At 38.5% G+C, this 18,661-nt stretch overlaps 1 protein-coding gene across 2 annotated transcripts in view; it reads right to left on the bottom strand.

Moving 5' to 3' along the window:
• Positions 1–18,661, bottom strand: part of slc12a2 (solute carrier family 12 member 2) — an 87,128-nt gene that overhangs the window by 36,832 nt on the left and 31,635 nt on the right. For both annotated transcript variants that reach the window (XM_088010687.1, XM_088010688.1), the window contains exons 4-16: positions 11,922–12,017; positions 10,735–10,874; positions 10,489–10,599; positions 10,253–10,361; positions 9,995–10,119; positions 8,586–8,670; positions 8,344–8,501; positions 7,612–7,719; positions 7,360–7,483; positions 6,399–6,500; positions 2,688–2,843; positions 1,905–2,004; positions 776–887 (exon numbers count right to left, since the gene is read on the bottom strand). In XM_088010687.1, the coding sequence (XP_087866813.1) occupies positions 776–887; positions 1,905–2,004; positions 2,688–2,843; positions 6,399–6,500; positions 7,360–7,483; positions 7,612–7,719; positions 8,344–8,501; positions 8,586–8,670; positions 9,995–10,119; positions 10,253–10,361; positions 10,489–10,599; positions 10,735–10,874; positions 11,922–12,017 (1,526 nt within the window). The remainder of the gene's footprint in view (positions 1–775; positions 888–1,904; positions 2,005–2,687; positions 2,844–6,398; positions 6,501–7,359; positions 7,484–7,611; positions 7,720–8,343; positions 8,502–8,585; positions 8,671–9,994; positions 10,120–10,252; positions 10,362–10,488; positions 10,600–10,734; positions 10,875–11,921; positions 12,018–18,661) is intronic.

Genomic DNA, 18,661 nt, shown 5'->3' with positions numbered 1-18,661 from the left:
CTTTCAGTTGCGAAACATTTATGCCCAGCAGGGGATTTGCTAAGCATGCAAACACAACAACTTCTTTGCAATTATGGATAACTGATGTTTTTACTGCAGAGGTCTCATTATGTTGTAACCGTATCCCTGCTGCAGCATCACACCTGATCAATTATTCCCTCAGATTCCCTGAGAGATCAGAAATAATTCTGTCACTTGAATCAAAACTTCTGAAATGTGGAAAACTAAAACATGAAGGCTTTTCAAACTCCACTGTAGATAGTGCAGCTCCAGTGGCAACAGGTTTACAGCAGATCTTATTATATAGAGTTTAAAACAAATGACACTTTTAATGCAAAGTTGCTCTAAAAGTTGCATTAAAAGTCCATTAAAAATGCCAACATTGCATGATTTTGTAAATTATAACGATGCAAAGTTGGCATTTTTAATGGACTTTCAATGCAACTTTTAGAGCAACTTTGCATTAAAAGTGTCATTATTTACCGAATGACACTTCATGACAACTGTCATAAACTTTCATAAAGACTTTATTTTCATTACAGGTGTTATGTTTATGACAGTGTCATGTCAGTCTTATGCACACCCCTTCAAATAAAGTGTTACCCATTCCTGCTAATAGATGTGATTGTTGTTAGAGTGACAATTAGCCCTTTCCATTACATGTCCAAAACATTAAGTATGTTCACAAGTTTTTATTGAACTGTACAGTTTCCAATCGTCAATTTCCCCCAGTACATCTTTATAAACATGAAAAAAGGAAAAAAACAGAACTCACCATGCGGACATGGCCACAGATCATAAGGCCAACGTTCTTTGTAAAGGTGTGAACAAGATCCAGGAGAGCAGGACGAGAGTTGGGATACCCTGTCATCACCAAGCACTGCGGTCTTCAAAGGAAAACAGAACAAACCATGCTAACAATGCTAACAAGATGTTAGCATTGTTAGCAATGCTAACAGTGTGTGTAAAGATTTGGCATGTTAACAAGCATTTTTAATTTTGGTGTGCTGCACAAAAGATGTCAGCACATCTTTTGTGCTGACATTTATGAGATTAGAAGTTTTCAGATCTGCTGACTTTTTTGTGACCTTCACACAGGGATAATCTTAACACAAATTAGGGGCAGAGTAGCGCACTTCAAAGAACATACTTTAAGCAAAGGGATTTATTAGAAGCAAAGAAGGGAGACAAGTACCTCAGAGGGACATGCAAGTCATTCTGAAAGCACCATGAGGTGTCTTTAAATTCCTGCTTGTGCTACCATGGGAACAGCCAGTGCCACGTGGTTACCAATAAGTCCACAAAAACAACCCTGTTACTGTGCTGTGTGCACCCAAACTTTCAGGAGTAACAGTATATTAGATCTTTACTGGTACAAGTAAGACACACGTGTGCATTAATAACTTTTCTAGCAATCATTTTTCTAGTACTAGAAAAAGCAGTACTAAAAAAGCAAAATTAGAATTATATTAGAATAATTATTGCTTTTCTAGCAATATTTTAAAAGCAAAAGGTTCAGTAGTTTGCCACAAAGGAACTATTTCTTCTGCCAATTAATATGAAAAGCACTGCAATGTCATTTCCACACAAGAGTCAGTTGTTTTGACCTTAACCTAATGTGGCTAACAATCTCACAAATGAAGGTGGGGCCAAGTCTGAGGCTGACAATCATAGCAGCAAAAAGTAGGTACTATAACAACCCCTAACCTACTCTAATGCTGTAGCACAGGGGTGTTCAAACTTTTTGCAAAGGGGGCCAGATTTGGTGTGTTAAAAATGTAGGGGGGCCGACCTTGGCGGATGTTCTTTACATAGAACAGCAATATATTTAAACAAATTTCAGCAAACCATTCTGTATTCTGTATATATGTTTAGGGAGAGTAAGTGCAACTCCTCTGCAATACCTGAAGTTCTTGACATGGTCCTCCACTGCACTGAGGTGCAGTGTGTGAGTCAGAGCCTGCTGGTAGGTTAGAGCCTGGGTCGACGAGCCCCAGTTCACATCTGCAAAGGCGGACACACGCAGGCAAACAACACACTGGAGTTAGTCAATGTGTTTATGGATCAGTCTGCCAAGCTAAAGGCTATGTGACCCATGCAGCGCTACAGTCAGAGAAAATGCCTGCTCTGTGTGTGTAGCTGCATGTCAAACTGTGTGAACACATGTGTGTGTTCCCAGCTTTGTGTTTAGCTGGGTACAGATCAGTGCTTCATGTTACTTAGAAAAAATTTTTCCTCCTCCAAATTCTGGTTTTCCAACAGCAAAGCTACATTCTGAACAACTTTTCTGGAACACTGGAGAGTCTGGTCCAATTCGGTCTTACTCAACAGAAATGAGAGATTGATCTCCTGTCCTCATTCTCAGAGGATGAACTGATATTGCTGTCAGCAGAACTTTATGAGCTGATTATAGAGTGTTTTTCTTTACAAAAAAAAGCATATTTGTTCTCTACTGTTACTGATCCACAGCCAAGGAGAAAAACATTTAAATTTAAATCCAATCCTATTATATTCTGCCTCTAAATGTTCACTTGATATGAACATTTAAATATTGTTTATATGTAAATTTAGCAAACAACAAAACATCTTAAGCAGTTTAGTGCAGAGGTCCTGAGGATGGCATACAGAGAACAGTTTTACTGAAATACATCATATTATTGGTCACATCTGCAAAAACAAGAACTTACCTGGCTTTTTGTGACTCACATAGATGTAGAGAGCCATAACAATGACATTAGTGAGTAGAGCAGCCGCCCAGTTGATGACAAACATCACCACACAGCACAGCACGGCTCCAGCAAGCGAAACCCACATGTTGTAGTATTTGAAGCTGGGACGCCAGCCTGGAGTAGCAACAACAATTTATTACAAGAAGAGAAAGTTTGGGCCATGAATGTACGATGCTGTGGGATAGTTAGCAGTTAACAAAAAAAAAAGATCATATAATGAAGCGAAGATACATATTCTCTTTAAGCTTGGGGCAAATTCTATTAGAATAATTAGAATTAGAAGAAGAAGGGGCACCGTTCTCCATATAAGGTCATGGTCTCTAAAATAGTAAACAGAGCTGTTAAGGGCATGGACAACAAATGCTTGGGTTAAACAATGAAAATTAGAAGGCTATTAGACTCAGGACTATAAGGTTATAACAGCTATTAACAGGATAACATTTAACACAAAGCTAGACGGACTTTAGTGATGGCATATAACTGCTGTTTGTTACAGAAAGAGTCAACAACAAACCAAAGGACATAAACGGTACACCGGAATCTCTCATTTTCCCATGAAAGGTTTATGGTTCCCAGAGGGAGATGGAGTTGGAAGGGGGGGGGATCCGAACACAAAACTGGGTTTCCAGCTTGTGGGTCCAGATGCAGGACAAACCATTCTGTCTAAATGAGTCATGTACCATTTAGGTCCAGATGACCTGCTGCAGATATTAGAAACGGATAAATAATCTGTACCTGTTGGTCTGCACAGGATTTGATATAGAAGGAGGAAAGAGCACAACTTAATAAAATACCATCTACTCAGCAGTAAAACGTATTTTAAATAAATTAAACAGTTCAACTCCAAAAAATGTATTTCAAAACTGCAGTTATTTTAGGAAAGACAAACAAAAACATAACAGCAGAGCTATGGTCAGGAATGTGATTTGACATTGTGTTTGTTTTCATATTGTATATTAATTTCATTTCAAACCTATATCTCACTTCGCAGCCTGCCTGTGCAGCCATCTCCTCTTTCCTTCACAATGCGCAAGCACACGTCAACAAATTCTGTTGTGTGGAACTGAGTGAATGGGGAAGTTTGATTGTTGCGGTGGAAAATTACCTCAGGGGTTGGGCTGTATAATTATATCGATTCTACGATATTTATTGATTCCCCACTCCCCCCCAGTCAAAAACTAGCTTTTCCAGTTATGCGACAGGGAATGAGCTTCCAAACGTAAAAACAAAACGCAATATTAGATTCCTTTGTTTTTGGAAATCTCAAATCTCAAATGAGGAATTGCCTTCATTTTCATGTTAATGTTATAAAATTGTGTTGACATATATCGCGATATTTGGCAAACGATACAATTCAATACGATTCAATGCACTTTTACAATTTTCTGAAAGATTTTGGAGGGACAGAGTGATTTTGGTGACATTTTGTGTTCCATATACTTGGATATCATATATTGTATTGCATTGTGAGATTATTATTATTATACAATAATCTCATGTTACAAAACATATCACAATATTAGGCAAACAATACAATTCGATACGATTCAATGCTCTTTTACAATTTTCTGAAAGATTTTAGAGAGACAGAGTGATTTTGGTGACATTTTGAGTTCCATAGACTTGGATTTAATTAGCTGGAAACTGATTAAAAGCACCAACTACACAATACCCGACTCTGATTGGACAGAGACTTAGAATCTACAGCTGGTCAAAATTAATCAAAGATGCGTTGAGAAAATTTGTTTCTGTCATTTAATTCATGTGGATTTGACATAAAACTCAAAGTTTCAACAGTGATCCGGGAGCTGAGTGGGGAGATTATCAGCCTCTGTAGACTCTCAATATGCAAATTACTGTATTTATGTTTTTCTTTTGGACACTGTGGCTGCATTTTGGACTTTGAGTCAAAGAAAAACAAAACCCAATTTGGAAAAATTGTAATTTTTTTTTCCATTATGAAACGCTCAAATATTCATAACAAATGGTTTTTAAAATTTAGAATGACAATATATACTGTACATTTATTAAACTGATGTAAAAATATTGCAAGCAACACAATTTTATAACATCAGCATGAAAATGAAGGCAATTCCTCATTTGTTTTTGCAAATTTTGACAAAACATCATAGGTCAAAATAAGATGCCAAAAAATGTTATAATTGTGGAGAGGAGGTGGAGGGGTGAAAAAAAGGTATTTTGTACTATGGGGATAAGGCTTTTCTACCTTGACTCCCAGAGTTAGCCGTGGCTATAAGCTGTTTACTACTAGCTGCTGGGGAAGTGGCTCTGCCTCACCCCATAGTGATCGACTCCTTGCAGCTGCGCAGCGTCGCCATTCCCCTGGCTGGGGAATGGCGAGTAGCTGCCTCTCAGACTACCAGGATCTCATCGTACTCTCAGTCTCTGATACTGTTCGTCAGTTGCCAATAAGAATGATCGATCTGCCATCGTCATCATGGCAATCCTCACAGCACCATGGATTCCGGCTGCGGGTTTCCCCTCTTCGTCTTCTAGCTCAAAACAGAGCGCCGCTACCTGCTGCACATTGATTCTTCAGGTAATCCTTTATATACAGAACAGAAACCACTGAGCTAAAAACAAATTACGAAGTGGATGCCACCAGTCGCTCCAATATCCAAACTTTGCATTAATTTCATGATCTCACTGTATTTGCCGCTACTCCATTCGCGCCGCTACATCATTCTGCTTCTCTTTCACAGTTACTTGCGCAACTTTACTTCGTTTCTTAGCAACAAAACACAGCCCATCGTTATTTATTGAAGATTTGAGATTTCCAAAAACAAAGGAATCTAATGTTGCATTTCATTTTTTACGTTTGGAAGCTCATTCCCTGTCGCATAACTGGAAAAGCCGGTTTTTGACATTTCTCTGACATTTGGAAAAATACGGTTTACTTAATTTAGCACAACTCTGGTTTTACTTGGTCTATTAACACAATTTAAAAACTGGTGTGTAGTTTATAATGTGCACTTTAAGCACAAGTTGGAAGCGAAACATTTGGAGGCAGAGTCTTGCTGCTGCGCCGTCACAAATCAGACATGTTAAAAAGACGTATAATCCCTATGGTTTAACGTATCAATACTCGCGGATGAAAAATCAATATCTTCCAAGGAGGGAAAAAAAATAATAAAAAATCGATAAATATCGTAGAAGCAATATAATTTATACAGCCCTAATCGCTACTGGTAGTAATATTCCACAGACGTAGCACCGCTCAACCTCCATTTGGCACTGAACTCTGACACGGAATGTCTGCTTAAGATCAGTGATCGGCAGAGATCGGCCTCGTGGATGATTGGAATCAGAAGCAAAAAACCTGAACGGAGCATCCCTATTAGACCATGCTAAGATCTTTGGAAAAACTCCACAATAATGGTCATCATCCCCACCAGTCCTTATAGGCTGCGAGTCAACAGTAGGAATGCATGCTTCTGCTTAGGATCAGTTGATACTCTAGTCACTCGCTTTAATTCTTGATAATGTTTCATCACATTTACATTTTAGTACAATTTAACTTCTAATTTAAAATCACTAATTCAATGTAATTAAATCAATCACAGTACGTGTAGAAAACCTAACATTGTGTAACATTCTTAGCTTAACATGTTTTTATGCTGGTTTTCACTTTTTGCACTTTGATCTTACCCGGAGAGTTGGCCAGAGATGCGTGGAACACAGAGAAATTGATCAAGGCGTAGGATGCCAGGAAAAAGTTGGAGATAATTGGCGCAATTGTGTTTAACTCAGCTGGAAACAGAAGAAACAGAAACTTATAAAAAGGATTATTTCCACTTCCTCTCCAACTGTCTTACTCAATAGTATGATGGGTTGTTAAAAATACTACACTTTCAAACAAAATGGATACCAGAGAAAAGTTAAAACCTCTTTTTAGAGGGGAAAGTCATAAAGCACTGTACAACATAAATCACAGTTAAGTTGTTAAAACAAGCCTAAGAAGCAACAAGTCTGGGAAAACACTTTTTAAAAACATCTTCAGAGTCAGCAAAACAGACCTGCACAGATGGTCCCCCAAGTGTCCATCTAAATATAACGGAAGATGTAGGTTTGGGAGCCACGAACAGCAGTGTGTTTAGTTAAAACCTGACACAAATAATCAGGAACTTGGCCAACAACTTTTAAGCCAAATTCTAAAATCCACTAGGATGCAGGACAGTCCACCGGGTGATGCCAATACTTTTACTGGATCTGGTGAGAAGTCTGGCTGCTGCGTGCTGATGAGAGACCGACCATCTGTGCAGACTGGTGAAAGAGCATTATAACATTCCAGGCTGATGACACAAAAAAATGTGTCATATTTTGGAACTATTGTTATTAAAATTAAAGCCACATAGGCTTTGTTAACCAAAACCTAATGTGGATTAAAATGCAACTCCTAGATAATTTTTTTTAGCAATTTAAGATATGAACATAAGAAATTTAAAACTATTTCAGAAGCCAGTGAGATATGATAACAGTTTGAAAGTATAAAATCCCCTGATGAGCTTTTTATGCTTTTAAGCTATTGTTATTCAGATATGGTTACCATAAACTTTAGCTGTACAAGTTAGTGTGAAAAATGCAAAAGTAAGCAACGAGAGTGGCGTACCGATTAGGATGAAAGCCAGAGCGATGCCGAAAGTCAAGATGTAGCCTCGGAGAGGCTCATTGTTCTTCCCGTATCCTTTGGCAAATATTCCAATATAAGGGTAGATGTTGTCTTTACATAAAGCCTGCAAAAAAAAAAAAAAGCTATGTAATTTCTTATCTTAAAGAACATAGAACTAATACGTACACAGGGATAAACAGTTTGGCAGTAGTATAATGTATTAGTTATGCCGGTGCATGGATTGACTCTTACTTGGAATACTTTAGGCGCGCTCACTAAAGAGGCCAGAGCAGAGGACAGAGTGGCAGAGAAGATTCCAGCTGAGATGATGGGAGAAAAACCTGAAACCAAGCTCATCACCTAAAGCAACACAGAAACAAAGTCAACTTTCTTATGTTTCCATCTAGGAAATACATGGCAAATTCATGTAGCTATTTGTATGTGCCAAGTGTGACTTTGTGTGCATTCATTCTGAAACCAGATTCAAGGGAAAATCTGGGTTGGTTGAGGGAGTTTGCATGACAAAACCTCAAAACCTTTTTTCGGTGTTACTTATTTCCATAGACCATATGTAGTAATTTTATAATCCGATATATTTGCCATTTTAATTAATGCTTTAACTCTCCCAACAACATGGTCCTCAATCACAAGTGTTGCACCCAATGGATATGAAGTAATTTACATGATATAGCCAAGCAGAGCATGTGTGGGGGTTTGTTGTGAAGTGTTAGTGTTAGTGTTCTGTGGGCCAGTTGAACAAGTAGGGAGGAGGATAGGCCTGCCAGCACACATGAACAAAGAGCAGGAAGTTCAACTTGGTAGCATTGTTTGTATCTGTATGTATTAAGGTCTCTCTGATTTGGGCCTTTTACACAGAATGAAAACATTATAGTGCTTTAAGAATTGCTTGGTTGGAGTTTAACCCAATTCTCAGCATAATAAAAAACATTAACAAATTGTTCTTTTATTGATGCTGGTTCATACCTGGAAGTCATAATGGAGTCCATAGCGGCAGTTTTTTTGGCTCTTGCAGCTAGAGAAATCAAAGCCAAACTTGCAGGAAGCACCAGTGCAGTTTGCAGTGAACTGTGTGGTGATTGTGTCATTCAGATTTCCACTGGCATCTCTCACAATGCAAGACCCTAAAGTCAGAAAAGCAGGACACACATAAGATGCATCCTCAAAACAAAGGGGGTGAAAACTGCCAACAGGAGAGCAGAGTGTACCTGTTGAAACTGCGACCCCCAAGTAGACAATGCCTGTAATCAATATGGCAAGTAGTGTTCCTTTGGGGATTGCCATCTGTGGGTCCTGCAACAAACACATGCAACAAAACCTACAAATATTGACTCAGCTATAGCAGAAATAGATCTGTTTGCTCATGGATGACAAACAATATTGAAATTATTGTTTATACAATTGCTCATTTTGTTTAGAAACTCATTCCAAACAGCACCTAAAAAAACAAACTGCAAAGTGGAATTTGATTAAATAATTTTAATGATTAGGTTTTATAGCTAATTACACAATTATTTTAGACTGAGGTTAAAAATAATGTTGAAATAAAACTCTGAAGGTTGATCCACCAACCTTCTTGTTGGATCAACAAGAAGGTTGTAGGTAGGGTGCAGTGATTGCAGTTATTTGGCCAATCACTGACAACCAAATCATTAAAAAACCTGAAACTGCCAATTCCAATTTTGGTCGATACCAATTTTTTTTGTCTGAAATGTTGCTCAGTATATCAAGAAAATTATCAACAGTATGGTGACTACCGTTTACTGCAAATGTGCAGACATGACCTGGTGGACCGGTCTATCAGTCAAACCTTACTCGTAGAAGAGAGCAGAAGAGGACAGTGGTTGATTTTTAAACCTTTGTTGAGATAGATAAGATTGGATTCACGTGCAAGTATCAGCCGACCACCAATTTCCCAAACTTAAGGAAATCACCGCATATAAATTTGTTGGCCAATAAATCGGTGCACCCCCAGTTGTAGGGTTCTGACATTTTGACACCTATGTGTACCTTAAGTGCATCTATCTTTAGTCACATTGATTACTGCAACAGTGTCTTCACAGGTCTGGCTAAAAAATTTAAAATAAAAATCAATCCTCCAGCTGCAGCTGATTCAAAATACTGCTGCTGGGGTTCTCACTAAAACAAGGAAGTTAGAGCATATCACCCAGTTCCAGAGTACAACAATAGACTTTAAAATAGTGTTAGTTTATAAATCACTGAACAGCTTAGCACCACAGTACATTAAAAATCTGCTTCTGTTGGATCAACCTTCCATACCTCTTAGGTCTTCTGGTTCTGCTCTGCATCAGAGTCAGAACCAAACATGAAGAAGCAGCATTCAGCTTCTACGCACCACAAATACGGAATAAACTTCCAGAAAACAACGAAACAGCCGGAATACTGAGTTCCTTTAAATAAAGACTAAAAGCCACTTGTTAAGAGTTGCTTTTGAATCATAATAAATGAAACACTGACTAACATATTTGATGTGTATTAATGACATTTGACGTTTTCTCAATTGTTGTGATGTCTTTTATACCTTTGTATTTTTGTGTTTTTATCATGTAGAGCACTCTGAAATGCACTTTCTTAAAGTGTTCACCGGCTGACTTACAGCAAGGTCTCCAGAAATGTTAGCACCAGCCAGAATCCCAGTAGCTGCGGGGAAGAAGATGGCAAAGACAGAAAAGAACGTCTCATCTCGAAAGTCTGGTCCCATGTTCTCCCACATGATTTCAGCTGAAATTAAAAAAGAAGTGCAAGGAGCAATTGTAATTGCTGCTATTAACCACTGTAAATATCTGGAATATGAAAAATTAAAGTTTGGTTAAAAAGAAAAAAAAAAGAACTTAGAATCACAGGCTGATCATACCATCATATCCAAAGAAGCCTGAAGGTTTCTTTAATTCCACAGAAATGAAGGATCCGATAAAGTAGTTCACAATAGCTGTGACAAGGACAACAAGCAGGAAGATCTGGGCCTAAAGAAAACAAATGACTGAATTGTTATTTCTTGAATTCTATGGAAATCAGAGGGTTACAGAGAGATATGAAAGTTTTCCAGAAACTTTGTGTTTCTATACTGTTGGTGTCAGCTGACAGGTATACCTTAGCCTCCCATTCCATTCCTGCCACAGAGATACCCAACAGAACAATTACTGTAATGGTGCCAATGATTCGGATGTCATTGATGTCATCAGTCATGAGCGCATCCACACCCTGACAGACATTTCAAGGAGATGTTAATCAAAAATGCAATGATCAGTAGGTGACTCGCATTAAAACTGAATCTGCTAATAAGTCATCACAAAAAAAATCTTTACAATGAGCAACATAGGAAATCAAAAGACTTACTTTGAGAAGTTCCACAACAGTTTCAGCAAAGCCGACTACATACATGGCCACAGCCACTGCATTGGCAAAGGCAAAGATCAGGCCAATAGAGCCTCCAAACTCTGGACCCAAACTCCTCGAAATCAAGTAATACGCTCCTCCTGCATGGAGATCAAAACATGGTGAGACTGAAGACTCAAGTCATCCAGTTTTTGGAAGAAAGAGAGAGAAATTATGCAAATGAGCTCATTTTAACTTATTATGCAAATAACTGATTGCTTATTGCGACAGGTCTACTCATAACTATTTGTTTGTGGTTTCATGCTGCAATACTGTTCTACATCATAAAATGGATCAAAATCAGAGAGATGATCAATGATCACAATCACATGGCATCGAAAAATGTATTCTACCTAATGTGGATCAAGGTCAGACTGAGTCTGGGTCCAAACTTGCTATGCTCTGTGGGAAACTCAGGTTTACAAGCTCCCACTAGTCCCAGTCCATGATGTGAAAGCGATCGTCAAACACTTTCGCTATTGCATCAGCACCCAGCCCACTAGAGAGAACGCCATGACCACACAAACAGAAAAGAAAAGTCACGTGAGGAACTCAGAGCTATTTCAGTTCCAGGATCCAAACTGGAACAGATACTGTACATCAGCTGCCTGCCTTAGCCTGCCTTTTAGAAGACCTAAAAGAGCTTAACATCACAAAGAGGCCTCGTTGGAGACTGCATAGTAAACTGGTTTACTGGGTTTCTGATGTTTTCTGATGGGTACCGCAACACCACTTTATAAGTATGATGTCTGCATCTCTGTGTCATATATATATATATATATCTCCTGTACCAGGTTCCAATTGTACATGAAGTTCCAAGAAGCATGGTCCAAACCCACTCTGCAGTGAGCATAAGGACGCCATGCAGGTACCCCCAGTAAAAATTTAAAATAGGGGGTAATCCCATGGGGCCATTGAACCAACATGAACCAACCAACTAATCAGGGAGCAAACAGATGGGAGTTTCTCTCCAGATTTACAAAGTCCTGCCATTCCACCCAGCACCAAACCACATTTACCACTGCGAATAAAGAATCAATATAGACTCAACTCACTTTCGAATTCCTTTATATTAACAATTTTAACCAATTTAAATGGGTGTTACAAATCCAGGTTAATCTAGAGGCAGACTGGGACTCGACAAATACCTCCTCGAACAAATCCATTGGTGGCTATGGCAGAAGTAGAGAGGCCAGTGATGGTTGTCACAACAGTTGCCATGCCAACAATCACACAGGCCAGAGCTGCAAAATAAAACACAAAGATGTATCATGTTAGTCATTTCAGTCAGAGCTCTACAACCCCTGGCAAAAAGTATGGAATCACCAGTGTTGGATGAGCAGTCATTCAGACATTTCATGCTGTAAAACAAACTCGGATCAAAAACATGACACAATATTAAGGTCGTTCCAAAGTGCAACTTGTTGGCTTTCAGGAACACTCAAAGAAATGAAGAGAAAACATTGTGGAAGTCAGTGAATGATACTTTTATTGACCAAACACAGGGAAATAAATATGGAATCACTCAATTCTGAGGAAAAAAGTATGGAATCATGAAAAACACATAAACAAAAGACCATTCAAAATACATCACTAGTATTTAGTTGCACCATCTTTGGCTTTTATAACAGCTTTTAGTCTCTGAGGCATGGACTTGATGAGGGACAAACAGTATTTGGTGCCTACTCTCTTTGATAGCAGTTGCCAGATCAGCTTTGCAGGTTGGAGCCTTCTTGTGGAACATTTTTTTCAATCTCCACCACAGGTTTTCTATTGGGTTGAGATCTGGACTATTTGCAGGCCATGACATCGACTGAATGTGTCTTTCTTCAAGGAATGCCTTCACTGTTTTTGCCCTATGGCACGATGCATTGTCATCTTGGAAAATTATTTCATCATCTCCAAACATCTGTTCAATTGAAGGGATGAGAAAACTGTCCAAAATGTCAATGTAAACTTGTGCATTGATAGAAGAATTAACCACAGTCATCTCCCCAGTGCCTTTGCCTGACATGCAGCCCCATATCATCAAGGACTGTGGAAATTTGGTTGTTTTCTTCAGGCAGGCCTCTTCATAAATCTCACTGGAACGGCACCAAACAAAAGTTCCAGCATCATCACCTTGTCCAATGCAGATTCTTGACTCATCACTGAAGACAACTTTCATCCAGTCATCCACAGTCCATGATTGCCTCTCCTTAGCCCATCGGAATCTTGTTCTTTTATGGTTAGGTGTCAATGCTGGTTTTCATTTAGCTTTCCTGTATTGAAATCCCACCTCCTTTAGGCGATTTCTTACGGTTCGGTCACATACATTGACTCCAGCTTCCTCCCATTTATGCTTCATCTGTTTAGTTGTACTTTTTTGGTTTTCAAGACAAATGACCTTTAGTTGTTTGTCTTGACGCTTTAATGTCTTTCTTGGTCTACCAGTACGCTTGGCTTTAACAACCATTCCATGCTGTTTGTGTTTGGACCATATCTTGGATACAGCTGACTGTGAACAGCCCACATCTTTAGCAACCATGCGTGAAGGGTTACCTTCTTCAAGAAGTTTCACAATCCTCTCTTTTGTTTCAAGGGACATTTCTCTTGTTGGAGTCATGGTTCTCGCCACTCCACTTCGTCCAGCAGCCCTCCAAGGTGTCATGACTGCAGGTGTTTTGATCTGCACACTAACGGGCACATCTAATCTGGGGCAGGTGTCCATTTAGGGAAAGGAAATAGACTGGGTGTGTCCTTTTTTCTACCTCCAATTTGAGTGATTCCATACTTTTTTCCTCAGAATTGAGTGATTCCATATTTATTTCCCTGTGTTTGGTCAATAAAAGTATCATTCACTGACTTCCACAATGTTTTCTCTTCATTTCTTTGAGTGTTCCTGAAAGCCAACAAGTTGCACTTTGGAATGACCTTAATATTGTATCATGTTTTTGATCCGAGTTTGTTTTACAGCATGAAATGTCTGAATGACTGCTCATCCAACACTGGTGATTCCATACTTTTTGCCAGGGGTTGTATGAAGTGTTAACAACACTTCCCCACAATCAAACCCCTCTGTAGTTACTTAGAGGTTATTTTTCACATCACAGTGGAAAATCCCAGATTGTGGGCTAGTGTGATGGCTGTAGGCTTCTGAACAGACTATTGATGACTATACCACATGCCAGTGGTCTGTAACTTAGCCAGAATGTTTCCTATATATGCAGGAGACCAGCTCTCTAACACCAGTGGTAAAATCTGGTCCTGCTCACATGCAGACAACACACATCACCAATATCATACGTGCATACAAAAAGTCCCTTATTGAACCTTTTCTGTTCAACACCGATAAAACTGTTCAAAGGTGGAGTCCAGCAATCTGCCCTGTCTCTGTGCCCTTTAGCATTGTGCATCCAATATAGGGTTTAAGGCACCAACTGACCTGCTTCCACCCTTAGGCTAAAGGAAGGACTAATGAATATCCTGAATCCAAACAGGTCAGTGAATCCATCCAAGTTAGCTTATTATAAAACTGAAAAAATAACCATTGTTACCTTTTTTTCAGGCAACAAGGGGAAAAGTGATTTGCCCTCATTTCTGCCAGCAGACAAACAAGGTTAAAATTTCTGAGTCTAGCTTTGAGAATTTTGGGTCCTAAACTTACACAGCCCCCCTTAGACCAGAACTGTAATCTGAAAATGTAAAATATCTTTAAAAAAAAAAAATAGTTTACACTTGTTTGTCCATTTAACCCCTTTAAAAGGATCCAAGGCTAATTGAACACGTTGGACTAAATATTTTGCAATTTTTATATTACCAAAAAAATTGCTCCTTGTAATATGCCAAAACTCATAATTGCTTCACAATGTACATCTTTTGTTGTATTTTTCACCCATGGAGGTCGCCATTTTTTCACCGATGGGTTGATGACGTGTTTTGGTCCATTTTGTACTGGAGTCTACAGAGTAAACACAGGAAGGCTAACTTTACCGGATTAGTTGTTTATCATATTGCGTTTGACTGGTGCAATTTTAGATAATGCCACACTGTGACACAGGCTGTGATAAAAAAAATTGAGGCAAATCTGGATAATTTCCCACATGAAAGAAAGGAGAGTGCAGTGCGAGAGCAGTAGTGGAACACAACAAAGGTCCTAATCTGGACCCTTCTCGAGCTAAAAATAAATGTTGTGCTGCCATGCTGAGACAAGAAGAGCTGGATGGTCTTTGAGATTTTATATATATATATATATATATATATATATATATTTAAAAATCCCCTTCTCACCCTCCGAGGGTGGTCTCTTTCATCCTCTGAGCTCAGGTCCTCTACCAGAGGCCTGGGAGCTTGAGGGTTCCTCCAGTATCTTGGCTGTGCCTAGAACTGCACATTTCTGGACTGAGATGTCTGATGTTGTTCCTGGGATCTGTTGTAGCCACTGCTCCAACTTGGGGGTGACTGCCCCGAGGGCCCCGATGACCACAGGCACCACTGTGGTCTTCACCTTCCAGGCCTTTTCCAGTTCCTCTCTGAGGCCCTGGTATTTCTCCAGTTTCTCCTGCTCCTTTTTCCTGATGTTGTAGTCACTTGGTATACAAAGTGACTACAACATCAGGAAAACACACAACATGTATATATGTGTGTGTGTACACACACACATATATACACACACACACACACTATACTGCCTGTGATACTGCCATCACCGATCTGACCGGACCCATGGAGGTTCAGTGTTGGTGGTAACAACGTCCGGTGTCGCTGTTACCACCACACCAGACTCTACACAGCACAGCTGATGCCAACTGGACACAGTGCTACAGGCGCTGATAGAAACATCAAAGACAAGCAGCACTAATAGAGCCATCACAACTGGAAATGCTAATGGAGCTAAATACCGGTCTTGTGCGAAATTCTGATCCCCTGCGAAAATCAGTTTCCCCTGCATCGGGAGTGCGCATTGCAGCCAGAGAGGTGGATTCGGCAGATCTGACCATTTTCACGGCGCTTCTGATCGATTTCTTGGTAAAAAAAAGAAAAAAAAAAAGAACTTATATAATCATATCAAGGTTGTAACATTCATTTTAATCGGCAGCCGTTTTAAAAAGAAGCAATAATAAAATTGTATAATAAATAAATAAACGAGGTCTTGTGTGGAGATCTTCTTACGCTGTTTTGTGTTATTTTAAACGCATAGAGAATCATTCTTTTTCCAACTTTTGTCACTTAAGCCTGACAAATAAAAGTCAGTCACCAAACACAGTTTTCCACCAGGTAGTGTGTATTTAGAATGTTTCATTGCCGATATAAGAGGAAGGAAACTGGATGATAGCAGGGCACCAAAAATTAAGACATCCTGAAAAGAAGAGAGTGTAGACATACTGGTAAATCTCATTCTAATGTAAAATATGACAGACTACTGTATTAAGGAAATTTCTAGTATACTACATGCTATCACACATAACACTTTTTGAGAATTTGAAAACAGATGCTCTTTATTTCCAAAAGTTATGGGGGGAGGAGAAGAGAATGGATATTTCAGCTGCCTGAAATAATCTGTTTCCCCTCCATAAAATGGAAACAAATTAATCTATAAGTCTTTAACTGTGTTTATTCCTTTCATCATCAACAATAAATCGTGTAAGTTTGAAAACATTTGCTCTTTATTTGTCAGAGTTATGAGGGGGGAACCAAATATTTTAGCCACCTGAAATCTGTTTCCACCTCTATTACATGGGAACAAATTAATTTACCAACAAGTCTAACTGTGCTTATTCCTCTCTTCATCAACAACAAATCCTGTTGATTTGGTAGCATTTGCTCTATTTGCCAAAGTTATAAAAGGGAAACTATTTATTTTAGCTGACTGAAATAATCCGTTCCCCTTCCATAATATGAGAACAAATTAATTATAAGGGGGAACCATATATTTTAGCTATTTTAGCTCCCTGAAATATTCCGTTACCACCCTATAACATGGGAAAAACTATTTTACCCACAAGTCCTTCGCTGTTTAATCTTCTTTTCATGAACAACAAATCCTGTAAATGTGGCAATATTTAATCAATATTTGCCAGTTATTTGGGGGGAACCAATTATTTTACCCACCTGAAATGATTTGTTCCCCCTACATAACATGGGAACAAATTGACTTACCAGCACATTTTACCTGTGTTTATTCTTCCCATCCTGTAAGTTTGGAGACATTGGTGTTATTATCATAGTTATTATGGGGGAACCAAATATTTTAGCTGTCTGAAATAACCTATTCTTTGTAGGGGGAACAGATTATTTCAGGCTGCTAAAATATATGGTTCCCCCTTAATAACTCTGGCAAATATAATGAGCAAATGTTTTCAAACTTACAGGAATAAACTCAGTTAAAGACTTGCTGGTAAATTAATTTGTTCAAATGTTATAGAGGGGGAACGGATTATTTCAGGTGGCTAAAATATATGGTTCCCCTCCTTTAACTTTGGCAACTAAGAAGCAAATGTTGCCAAAATTACAGGATTTGTTGTTGATGAAGAGAAGAATAAACACAGTTAAAGACTTGCTGGTAAATTAATTTGTTCCCATGTTATGAAGGGGGAACGAATTATTTCAGGTGGCTAAAATATTTGGTTTCCCCCTCATAACTTTGTCAAATAAAGAGCAAATGTTACCATATTTACATAATTTGCTGTGAAAGGAAGATTAAACTCAATGAAGGATTTGTTTCCATTTCATGGAGGGGAAACAGATTATTTCAAATAATCTGAAATATCCATTCTCTCTTCTCCTCCCCCCATAACTTTGGGAAATAAAGAGCAACTTTTTTCAAATTCTCAAAAATTGTTATGTGCGACGGCAAGTGGTATACTAGAAATTTCCTTAATCCAGTAATCTGTCATATTTTACATTAGAATGAGATTTACCAGTATGTCTACACTCTCTTCTTTTCAGGATGTCTTAATTTTTGGTGCCCTGCTATTATCCAGTTTCCATCCTCTAATATCAGCAATGAAACATTCTAAATACACACTAGATGTTGGAAACCTGTGTTTGGTGACTGACTTATTTGTCAGGCTTACCCGTTTAATCCCACCGGCAACAATTGTTGTCAGACATTTTTTCTAACTTCTGAACCTCTAAGAATTATTTGATTTTTAGCAACTAATTGAAGTTTTTAAGTCAAATAATAGTGTCTACTCTAAGCAATATCAATTTCATGTATATAGTGTGAAAGGTCACATGACCAGACCTCTTTACTTCCTACGTGTAACACTGGAAAAAAAAATTGGGATTAAACGGGTTTAAGTGACAAAAGTTGGAAAAAGACCAATTCTCGAGGCGTTTAAAATAACACAAACGGTGTAAGAAGATCTCCACACAAGACCTCTTTTATTTATTTTACAATTTTGTTATTGCTTCTTTTTAAAACAACTGCCGATTAAAATGAATGTGACAAACTTGACATGATTATAAAAGTTCTTTTTTACCGAGAAATCGATCAGAAGCGTCATGAAAATGGTCAGATCCGCCGGATCCGCCTTTCTGGCTACACTACGCGCTCCTGACACAGGGGGAACAGATTTTTACAGGGGAACAGAAATTCGCACAAGTCCGGTTCACATTAAAAAGGCTTAATAACCTTACTCATCACAGTTTTGCTTGGAGGAGCCAGGCAATTGGACCATTACACGTCATTTACCCAGAATGCATTGCAGCTTGAACAACATGGCGACATTTCTGTGAAAATATTTTCTTAAAATTTCTAAAAACTAAATATCCTACAGTATTATTACTGTATTGTTTTTACATCCAAGATAAATATTTCCCAAATAAGGTCTATTTTTTTATAACTAATCGTGGTTCCCTTTAACATTAAATATGCTCTTCTTTACTACACTAAACTGTGTGTGTA

Source organism: Poecilia mexicana, unplaced genomic scaffold (genome assembly GCF_051168715.1).
Source record: "Poecilia mexicana isolate PSO_F unplaced genomic scaffold, ASM5116871v1 scaffold_12, whole genome shotgun sequence".
NCBI lineage: Eukaryota > Metazoa > Chordata > Actinopteri > Cyprinodontiformes > Poeciliidae > Poecilia > Poecilia mexicana.
Note: the sequence above shows the minus strand (reverse complement) of the source record. Positions and strands in the feature narration are given on the sequence as shown.